Source organism: Aspergillus terreus, genomic scaffold, assembly GCF_000149615.1.
Source record: "Aspergillus terreus NIH2624 scaffold_8 genomic scaffold, whole genome shotgun sequence".
NCBI lineage: Eukaryota > Fungi > Ascomycota > Eurotiomycetes > Eurotiales > Aspergillaceae > Aspergillus > Aspergillus terreus.
The window spans coordinates 1,014,333-1,025,413 of record NT_165931.1 but is presented as its reverse complement, the minus strand read 5'-3'; the positions used below and the strand labels follow the sequence as shown (position 1 = coordinate 1,025,413).

General features: G+C 51.8%; 3 protein-coding genes across 3 annotated transcripts; 2 read left to right on the top strand and 1 right to left on the bottom strand.

Annotated features, from left to right (window-relative positions):
• Positions 1–312: 312 nt before the first annotated feature.
• Positions 313–6,009, top strand: ATEG_06002 (cellular morphogenesis regulator DopA; the record flags this gene model as incomplete). The annotated part of the gene is made up of 4 exons (XM_001215180.1): positions 313–390; positions 637–2,882; positions 2,941–4,690; positions 4,747–6,009. The coding sequence occupies 4 exons, from the start codon at positions 313–315 to the stop codon at positions 6,007–6,009; spliced, it is 5,337 nt and encodes a 1,778-aa protein (XP_001215180.1).
• A 1,500-nt stretch (positions 6,010–7,509) lies between these two features.
• ATEG_06001 (putative HIT finger domain protein) lies at positions 7,510–8,027 on the top strand (the record flags this gene model as incomplete). Its single annotated transcript, XM_001215179.1, has 2 exons — positions 7,510–7,774; positions 7,879–8,027. 2 exons carry the CDS (start codon positions 7,510–7,512, stop codon positions 8,025–8,027), a joined length of 414 nt encoding a protein of 137 aa, XP_001215179.1.
• An 869-nt stretch (positions 8,028–8,896) lies between these two features.
• Positions 8,897–10,978, bottom strand: ATEG_06000 (putative glycerol:H+ symporter (Gup1); the record flags this gene model as incomplete). Its single annotated transcript, XM_001215178.1, has 4 exons — positions 8,897–9,892; positions 9,949–10,530; positions 10,590–10,657; positions 10,723–10,978. The coding sequence occupies 4 exons, from the start codon at positions 10,976–10,978 to the stop codon at positions 8,897–8,899; spliced, it is 1,902 nt and encodes a 633-aa protein (XP_001215178.1).
• Positions 10,979–11,081: the final 103 nt, after the last annotated feature.

Sequence of the window (11,081 nt, the reverse complement as noted above, 5' to 3'; positions counted from 1 at the left end):
GTAGAATGCTCGAAATATGACGGCCTGCGATCTCCCGACTGCAACTCCATCCTTCTTTATTAGCCGTCTGCATCATGAATCTTGATCCGAGCTCTTTTCCGAGGTCGAACTCCCCCGCAAGCTCCGAGAGCTCTCTGGCGCGCTCGCGGTTACGAGGGAGAGATGGTGAGCGACTCTCAGCCAAGCTACCAAATCACACAGCGTCTCACGTATTTTTACATGACTAGAGCCCCTGAAGAAAGATAAAAACTACCGTCGTTATGCCTCCAGCGTCGAGCGAGCCTTATCCTTGTTCGATACCGCGTTGCAAGAATGGGCGGACTATATTTCCTTCCTGAGTCGATTGCTGAAGGTGCGGTATCACCATTGAGGCTTGAGGGAATGTCTGGGGTAAATCGCTGACCGTGTCTGATCCAGGCCCTACAATCTCACCCCCCTGAGTTACCCATTGTCCCTCACAAAGTGCTGGTCGCAAAACGCCTTTCGCAATGCCTGAACCCTTCTTTGCCATCCGGTGTCCATCAGAAAGCGTTGGAAGTATACACGTTTATATTCAACTTGATAAAGGTTCGAACTGCGGTGTGACGTGTATACGAGAGGAAATACATCTGCTGACACCTCAACTTCAACTTCTAGTCCGATGGCTTGTCTCACGATCTACCTTTATACCTACCCGGAATCGCGCCGACGTTGACCTTCGCCTCCCTTACTGTCCGTCCGTTGTTCTTGTCGCTAATTGAGACGTACGTCTGTGACCTGGAACCATGGGCAATCCGCCCGGCTTTGAAAGCGATCATCCTCGCCCTCCTACCTGGCCTTGAAGAAGAAACAAGCGATGACTTTGATCCCACTCTGCGGCTGATCAATAAGTTTCGCGACATATCCAACCGAATGGAGACGCAACGGTCAGGAGCCGACGTGAACTCGAGCAGCCAATACTTCTGGCAGTGCCTATTCCTCGCCTCTATAACAAGCCCTAGCAGACGTTCAGGTGTGCTGGCGTACCTAAACCGTCATCTTCCCAAATTGGGCATCACAGACCGGCGGCCGAGCAAAAGCGATGTGGGCGATTCTGGCGAAATGCCGCAGGACATGCTTGCTGCGGTGGACTCGGTTGTTCTCCCTGAACCTGGGTTGCTTATTCGGTGTTTCGCCTCCGGTCTGGCCGACGAACAAGTCCTTGTTCAGCGCAACTTCCTTGATTTACTCGTGACACATCTGCCGCTTAGCTCCCCGATCTTACAGTCTCGAATCACCGACAAGGACCTGCAATTGTTGGTAATGGCGGCTGTCGGGGTCGTGGCTAGGCGAGACATGAGCCTGAACAGGAGGTTGTGGTCGTGGTTCTTGGGGCCTGAGCCTACCAACGATCGGGTGTCGTTCGATGTACAACAATCGTCATCCGAGAAAACGAATCCAGCTCGTGCTGATGGGCAAGAGCTTTCCCAAGCGGAGTATTTCAGTCGATTTGGGCTGCAACCGTTAGTAAATGGGCTACTCCAACTGATCGAACAAGATGCAACGTCGCCTTCTGAAAAGACAAAGCCTTTTCGAATATCGCTTGCCTTGATGGACCGGTGGGAGGTCGGTGGACATATTGTCCCAGCCGTTTTCCTCCCCACGATGAGATGTGTTGCAGCCTTCGAAGGGACTGCTACCAAATCCCAGTTTGATGAGGTCTTCCGCAGTGCTAGTGCTTTCTTTGACGGTGTTGAAAGCGGTGTCATCTTCTCCGAGCTGCTTGGCCTCATAGACTGGGATTCTGCCGACATCGCTGGCAATCATGATCGAGTACTGACGAACTTGAAGCTTGCCCAGTTCATTCTGGAAAACTTCAACGTGCGAGAAGAAGACATGGTATCAACGCATGTTCCGTTACTGACTCTCTCCATCCTTTTAAAGATGAGGGCGCTTTCGTCTGGAGAGTACAAGGTGTCCTCTCCTGATCATGTACGGCTTGTATCCAATGCCCTCTCGAAGGTGATAAACTCTTTGACTGGCTTGCTCACGGAGAGGGCTTTCACAAGGAAATCTTCCTTGGATAAGGCCGCCAACAGTGTCTCCATTTATGAGCTTCCAGGTGCGGAAATCTTGAAACGGATACACGAGTTTTATGAACAAAGCAAAAACAGCCTTGACTTACCACCGCTACCATTCACTCCTAAGCAGATGGGCGAGCTCATAATCAGGCATGCGCATGAACTTGCCATCTCGTCTTTGAATGGATCCCATAGCAGCATGCCAATTCAGGAGAAGGTGAACCTACTCATCATTCTGCTGAAGAAACTGCCTAGGTCAAGGGTGCTCCGTGATCGGAGACTCTACCAGGCAATTTGTGAACGTGTCAAGGGGGGCCAGATCGAGCCGACCACTGGGTCTTTCTCTACGACATCTACGATTGTCTCTGCAGTGAAAAACCTATATGCAATACACACTCCTGGTTTCTATATCAGTTACGAGGAGATCTCCGATCTAATCCCAGCATTGGTCAAGCACCTGTGGAAATTTCTGTCTCCGGTCAGCCCCAAATTTCATGTCGAGGCCGTCCGCTGCTTATGGCAACTGCACTCGGTTTCCTGGACAGATCATGTTGTTGAAGCCGCTGTCACGTCCTTGATGATCGATCCCCTCTCTGCTGGACCTCGCCAGCTCTCATCGGAAGAACAAATCGGAAGATACTTTGTGCTATGGAACCACAGCCATCATGGAACCTATGAGCTTCCTCCCAAAAGTCTGCATAATATTGGAAACTCCCACATATTCTATCAGTCATCGATGCTTGAGCGCCCTCTTTTCATCGTTCTGGACCTCCTCTCTCAGGGACCCAGTGAGGCTTGCCAGATCGTCCAGCGATGGTTGCAGGAGCTACCATCTATAGACAAGTAAGTCCTGTTTGACACGTCCCAACCAGTGAATACACTAGATAACTCACCTCTACAGAGTCTTCCGCATGATCATCTCAAGACTCGAGGAACTTTTCTTGAGGACCGACGGCCCTGAAACCAATCCAGAGGGCATATCGATATCCCCTGATGACTTCAAGGAGTGCAGCTACTTGTTCGAAACCATTCACAATACCATCTCGGCACTTTCTCATAATGGCTGGATTACCCTGTTGACACAAACGCTTTCTCCAGCTGATAAACACCACAAAACCAGTACAAGTGATGGTAAGGTCCTTGAATTTCGAAATCGCGTACTACAACTTACGACTCTTGCAGCAAATACAGAAGATCAGACTCTGCATTCGAGTATCTTCCAAGCTGCACTCGGAGTGACTAGTGCTCAGGCCACTAGTGCCTCAGTAACGAACGCAGAAGAAGTTAAATTGCAACAGACAACCCTGCTTGTGATGCGCCAACTTCTACTAGGACCCGGAGCCGAGGAATTGGCTGACTCAGGCATCGACTCGTTCCTCGTTGACCGGCTTTTCTACGTGCTTGACGAAGGTGGAAGTGTCGCTGTGCAGGGTGCACTCATCGACACTCTTCTTGCAGCATTGAAAGTTCGCTTCGCCGAGGCTTACTTGCCACCACCCCCACCCCGTCCAAAACACCAGAGGAACAGCTCTCGTGAACGGCTAACAAGCCCATCGCTCTTGTCCTTCACGAGCGACAAAGCGGACAAAACTCCTGCATTGCCCGCTCTTCCTCAACCCCCCAAGAATCTCCTCGAGTGTCTGCTCAAAGGCATCAGCTCTCCAAATTCCAGAGAGATTATAGAAAGATGGACGTTCCTACTGTGCGAGGTGCTCCCACTGTTCTCAGGGTCAATATTTCAGATTCTTCTGATGTTAGTGGAGTGCTTCTGCAAGGAAATCCAGCTTTCATATACGCACCTTCAACTTTCCTTCAAGCAAACAAAAGATTGGCCTGAAGACCGCTCAGAACATGCCACTATCGCTTTGCTGGCTGGTCTCGAGACTTGCATCGCAACTGCTCATGAGCGACTTCTTGTAGAGGAAGCAAACGTTCCAGCGGCGAAGAGTCCTGATCAATCCCATGGTTTCTTTGGAAATATGGTATCAGGGGTGTTCACGTCTGATGCAACGCATAGTCGGTCAACGGCTGCAAATAACCGACTAACTGTTCTGCTGTGTTTCCAAGATGCTGTGCGACTCTGCTTTTCGATCTGGTCGTGGGGAGCAGTGGAAAGAAGTACCCTACCGCAGGACACAGAATCTCTGGCCTCCTTCCAATACACATCTCTGCGAATGCGAAATAGATCACGTCGTATCCTAGAGCACCTTTTCACTGCTGAAGCCCTTGAGTGTCTTGAGACACTGGTGGAAATGTGGACCAAATCAGACAGTGATACATCCTCATTGATTTTCAGCCTTCTTCACACTCTCGATGGGTCTCGACCTAAAATCACCATTCCAGCTGTATTCAATGCCATATACACTCGAACAAATCCCAGCGCATTGGATCCTAGTCGCAAGTCTACCTTGACATCTTCGCTCACTGATGGTGAGCTAGCGGCATTCCTGGTCACATACGCTCGGTCGCTGGACGACGATGTACTGGATGAGATCTGGGCAGATTGCACAACATTCTTGCGCGACGTTCTCAGCAACCCATTTCCACACAGGCAGATCCTGCCCCGGCTAGTCGAGTTTGCCGCCATTCTTGGCTCAAAACTTGAAAACACGAATTTTGGTGAAGATCGTCGTATGCGGCGTGAATTGGGTGTATGTTTTCCCATGTCTTTCGTCGCTGAATGAACACGTGTGCTAACATTCTGTAGGATGTACTACTCCGTCTGCTGACTGCAATCTTCACAAGCAAACCTATGGGACTATCACAAGAGTCAGCTTTTCTCAGCCGGACATCTCTAGACCATGACAACTCAGCAGTACCACATATCGGACCGGATGACATGCTTAGTATCCTGGCTGTCTCCATGCCCGCCTTCTCTGCAACGCTGGGTGACTCTGATCGTATCGGTTCAGCTGTATCCGGTATCTCCACCAATGTTATCGGGCCATTATTGCGCTCTCGGCTTTTCCCCAACAATCTCAACCGCAGTTTTCTGGCTCTCCTCCAACACATCGCCAAATCCCCCGCTGCTGCCAAGTTTTGGAAAAAAGACGTAGCTGAGGCGTTCAATGATCCGCGGTTCTTTGCGTCCAAGGTTGATCTAGTCAAGGATGGCTGGATGAATTTGCTACGGCAGTGGGTGGTGGCAGACAAGGATAGGTTGTCTGACATCTTGGCTCGGCTGCCTCCACCAAGTACGGCAGGCTTGATGTTCGGGGTTGGAGCTTCAGCGGCGCGCCTTGATGCCGATCGGAAAGCCCAGTTGAATCTTCGTCGGATTGCTTTGCTGATCTTATCTGCAAATAACGACTACTTCATTGGAGAGCTACCGGCACTCCTCCAGAAACTGGAGGACCTGCTTGGAGCTACTAGCTCATCCTCTCCTTCGTCGACCACGAGAGCCGAGGTCTTTATGGTCCTTCGTGCCTTGGCTCTGAAAACATCCACAAGCACGCTGGCACCTTTTTGGCCAATGATCAATGCCGAACTACAAGAGGCTATCGCCGCTATTCCCGTTGGCCCGCATCAGGATGTATACAGTCCGTACTCGTTGCTACAGGCCTGTAAGCTTTTGGACACGCTCCTGGTACTTGCTCCGGATGACTTCCAGCTTCTCGAATGGCTATATGTCACCGACACGATCGATGCCGTTTATCCTCCTGGCCACTGGGAGTCGATTGCACTGGCCGACGAAGTCTCTCAAAGTTTGGGTGTGCGCGGTTCCGCCTCCGTGGACTCTCCCCGGGAAGCGTCAGAACCTAGTGGAGGGGCGAAAAAGCCAGGGCTGACGGCGGATTGGATTCGCGAGACAGCCAAGGATGAAATTGTTGAGCGGGTGCTCCGGCCGTGGTTTGATCAACTTAGCATCCATGCATTCGAGAGCACATACAGCATGGGGCCGCCCAGCCTTGATGCGTGCCGCGATGACCTTTTGGCGGACTTGTTCAATGAGAGCACCATGGCAAACTAGGCTTACTGTGATGTATGAATTTTTATATGTATTGGCTACGGCGTGGTGCTTATCTTTCTACCATTGTTGGCGTCTAAGCGTGATGTAATGGCCATTGGGACTATGGAGTACTATATAGAATGAAGCTCTTGGATTTTCTCATGGTGGCTCGACTGGATATATCCGGGTGGAACAATGGATGTGCCTTTTTCGGACAAAAGATAGAAAATACATTTTCTATTGGGCGTGCCCGTTGTTTTCAAAAAGCACCTGAATAATGTACATGAAATAGAATCGAAGCTATAGTAAGATATCATGGATGTCCAGTATAAGCCAGCATTGTTTACCTCGGGAGAGTCCCGTGATAACTGCCGACGACCCAATGCGGAACGGACAACGTCACTCCACCCGTCGCCTTCTACTTTACGCCTTTGCTCCGCCACGAGTAATCTTTTCCTATACTATGACCCTTGAAGTCCTCTGATCGAAAGCTCTGTGATTATTCTCTATTCTCCAATATCGACACAATGCTCCGTCCTGTGCTACGCCCTCTCGCGTCCACACGCGCTTTCATCCCAGCCCGGCGGAGTTTCTCCGCCTCGTACTCTATGAGGGATGTCGCGGGTTCGTTGCCGGCCAAGAAGCCCGTCGGTGCATTCCGTGGAGGGTGAGTCCTCTGCCTGAACTCTGAACCGGCCAAATGCTAATGCGGTATCAGCGTGTTTGGTTTTCTTGCCGGCACTGTTGCGGCCGGCGCTTCCGTTTACTACTACATCCTCGGAGAGTACAGGATATCCAACGAGATGCTGAATGAAGATATTTATGTATGTTTTAACCTCACTCGGAACGCGATATCTGCAATAGTCATTTGTTTTGATTCACGCGTTGGTATCTTGTTTGTGTTATGTCCCATCAAGTACCGATGCACATCGACGGAATATGCCCCCGTTGCTTGCTTCTATCAACCGCGATTAATCCGGCATTTGGCCCATGCAATCATGACTCTGGTTTATTCAAGAGGATCGATAGCTAACACCACGCCAGGCTCTGCAATCCGCAACCCAAAAGCTCCAGACATACATTGGCGAGCTGGAGTCGAAAGTGGACCAACTGCAGAAGAAAAAATAAGTCTTAACATATCAAAATTCTGTCACAGTCATTGTCTGGTGTTTTCAGCAGGAGTTGTATCGCTTTTCAGTCTTTGCATCTTGCCATCGATTTTCATGAAATGCAGGTTCCTGCTTGGGAGACGTGGCGGAGTTTCAATCAACGCAGCTGTTTGCATGTTCGTATCCTCCTTTGCAATAGCATTCGTACATAGCTGTATAATATATCCGTCTGATATCGGACTGACCGAGCACTATTTGTATCTCTGTAGAGCTGGGAGGCAACTGCGTCATCACTGACGTCTGCAAACAAAACAAACATCCCGTCCTCCGCGGGAACATTTTCGGGGATAACCTCGACCACCAAACAATCCCCAACCCAACTCACCATGCTCCCTCTCCCATCCTAGCGACCATGTACCACGTCGAACTGCTCCCCAGCGGCTCCAGCCACGCCACCCCGGGATGGACCTACGTCGCTGATCGGGGCTTCGACCCCGCCAAAGCCGCCATCACACCCGCCATCGGCCGCAAACGAGGCATTCGCGACCCTGGCCGCGCCGATCTGTCCTCGCGCCAGAACAATGCCATCGTGCGCCATCTGGCCGAGCTCGATCGCGAAAATCACCGCGACGTGCAGATCCCCATCCCCGCCAAACAGAAAGACGCCGCCGGCAGAGGTACGCCACACCACCGCTCCCTCCATCACGACCCGCGCGCACGCGCTAACAACTCCATAGGAACAAGAGGAAAGGTCACCTCTAACGTGCGCCGCATCCTACAGTCCCAGAAGACGTTCCGCAACTACCTCGACGACGAGGAGGCTGCCCTGGCGCAGGCCGCCGCACAAGCCCCCGCGCAACGCTCCGCCCCAAACCGCATCACAAAACCCTCATCTTCCGCCTCCTCCCTCCGACGCGGCGCAACCCCTAAACCAACCACAAAACAGCAGCAGCAGAAACGATCGGCCTCCGTGCGTGCACCGTCCGTGTCCACCGAACAGCCTCCGTCGCAGCAGCAGCAGGACAAGCCACAAGACCAGCCGCAGCAGTCCGAAACAGAAGACCAGAAACCGGCCCCAGAAGGTCTCATCAAAACCGAGCACGATAACGACCCCCTGTTGAGGTCGTATATCCCGTCCGCACCCTCGGACCGCATCATGCAGGCGCTCCTGGCTGAGCCGCCGCTCACGTATCACGCTGCCCGCGCCGGACCCCCGGTCATGCCCAGGGCGCCGAGATATTTCTGCTGCATGTGTGGGTACTGGGGGAAGATTCGGTGCAAGAATTGTCACTTGCGGACTTGTGGGCTGGATTGTTATAAGGTGCATGAGGATTCGCGGTGTGGGGCATTCTTCTAGGGAATGGGTTGAATGGCTGTGATGAGATTATGGATTGGTTTCTTGATAGATTGGGCCTGAAGATTGGACGCGATGTCTCTATTACGGGGCCTTCACGAGACTGCTCAAAGGCGGAAAGCGTCTTCTTGAGATATGCCCGCATGATGATGGGCTTGGAGTATTCGATCAGACCGACTACGCGCTCGATCGATGTCCCGTTCAGCGGAAGGCAAGCCCAGATGAACTCGAAAAGAGTCATGGATATTGCACCTCCCCCTATACCCAATGGGTGTGGCAGAATGACAGAATGTCCTGAAAGTGGATATTCCAGCAATACCAGGAAGGTCACTCCTGCCCACAGATTACAGGAATTCAAACCTACACATTTATATTACTAATCTTGGAGCGAATAGTATATCGATGTTGATTATATTTTCAAGTAGAACATGTATACATTTGCAGGTCAACACTTCAGGTTAATCCCCGCTCTCTTTTCCTCCTGCCGGATTTCGAACATAACTTGGACGCCAACGAAGAGTGCCGAACATGCAGTCACAAGGTATACAAGTCCTGCATACGACCCTAGAATCTCGTTCAGAAGGCCCTTCAGCCCGTCCAAGCCCAGAGCGAACCCGACCAGGTTAGCGATCATCATCATGAGAACGTTACCGACAGCGCCGACGCCACATAGGACACGGTAAGCTGTCGGATGAGAGCGCCACCGGTGCGCGGGGAACAGCATTGTTCCGATGGCTTCGGGCAGGACGAAAAGAGTGATTAGCCATCCCCACAGGAGCAGACGAAGGTTGATGTCGTGCCACAGGGCGACGAAGGTGAACACGAGGAGGAAATTGAGGATCTGGTGCGCTTTGGCATATAGCTTCGACGAGGTCTTATTCTCATTTCCTCCACTGCTGCGGCCTCTGCCGCCACCGAGAGGTACATAGATATACCGTATGATCCATCGGTTGAAGGAACGGTGCCACGCACGCCAGAATGCGAACGTGGAGTAGTTGTTGGACACGCAACGGATCATGTTCTCTGGCGGGTCAATTCCATCGATCAAAGCCCAGAGACGGAAGAACCGCCATGGGATGAGCAGCTTCAACCAGATGATGTGGAGGTTGAAGAAGGCAAGCATGCTGAGTTGGGCGGGGGTGTACAGGGACCAATCCGGTGATGCTTTGGAGATGGCGACAGCATATATAAAGTGAAGGATCAACTCCATGGCGATGAGGGTGAGGAAGAAACGAATCCCATACATGATGGTACGACGTTTGGTCAGGGACGGCGGTGCATATCGCTGCTGCGAGATGTAGTCGTTGAACGTGACGATGGGACCTGTCAGATAAAGCGGGGAGTACAGGATGTACGCGATGTAATTGCGGCCGTTGAACGCCGAGCGTTCCGCGGGGATACTAACGCGATCACGCTCTGAAAGGGCTGCTGGATCAAGTTGCTTCTTCTTATGATTGTCAGAAGGGCGCCATTCAGTTGGTACGTTGTCGCACTTACTTCGATTGGGCTCGCAGCTGGATAGTCAAGGCACCAGTAATAGTCCATGTTGAAGCTGATCAGGCGCAGAACCGTGAAATTAAACAGAATTTCCCAACGAGGGATCAGACCACCAAAGCTGTCGAGCTGTCGACCCCACAAGACCAGTAGGGATTCTTGTCCAGTAGCATCCGAAGTCGAGGTCAACATAGCGGCTAAGCGCTCCAACGGGTATCCTGCACACAGCTCATTTGCAAACAGGGTGGAGATATTGAAGATCCAAGTGGCCGCGGGGATATATCGTCGAGGGAGTGACTTGGCGATCTTATAGTTCAAGTATAATATGGCGAGCACCTTGAGGGCGGAAATCCCGTGTAAAGCAACTATGAAAACGAGAGCAAAGTAGAAGTCGAACTGGATGCGCTGAGTGAAACGCGCGTCTGCAGCGGTTGCGGAGGCATTGCCGTTCGATGTGGTAGGTTTGGGACTGGACGGGCGTGTGTAAAATTCGAATGCACGACGCAATAACGGGTGGACAACCAAAAGAACGAGGAGGTAGGGGATGTTATCCCGGAAAGTGGAGTATTGTGCGTCGGAGTTGTCCTGCAGGATGAGACATGATCAGCAAGGTCCATGAGAAACAAGCTACAAGGTTGATGTACCACTTGACGTCCGGCGATCCAGCCTGGAGACAGCAGGTTGGCATAAGTCGGGTACGTGGGGTGGTTCTCTAAGTAAGACGTGAGCATATGGACACCGGTATGTGTTGTGTCGGCTGCACCATGGGTGGCTTACCTTGGGACACCTCAATGACTGCCTTGAACATCAATGGCACCGCAACAAGAAAGACCAGATAGTAAACAAAGAATTCCAAAGTCCCCCATTTGGAGGGCGAGGCATTGCTGGCTACAGCATTGGCGCGGGCATCTTTGGCCGAGGCAGGTCGCGAATCGGTAGTGGCCTTGAGGGGAGTAGAGGCAGAGGTGGTGAAGCGGGTGTCGAGGGTATCTAGGGAGTACAGACGTCGAAGATGGGAAAGAATGGAAGTCATTTTAAACCAGCATTGCGCGGAGGGGCCCCTCAGAGACGCGCAGAGAGGGCAAACGAATGTGTGTATTTGGGCTGTTGATGAGATGCCACTGCGGAGAGTCGAT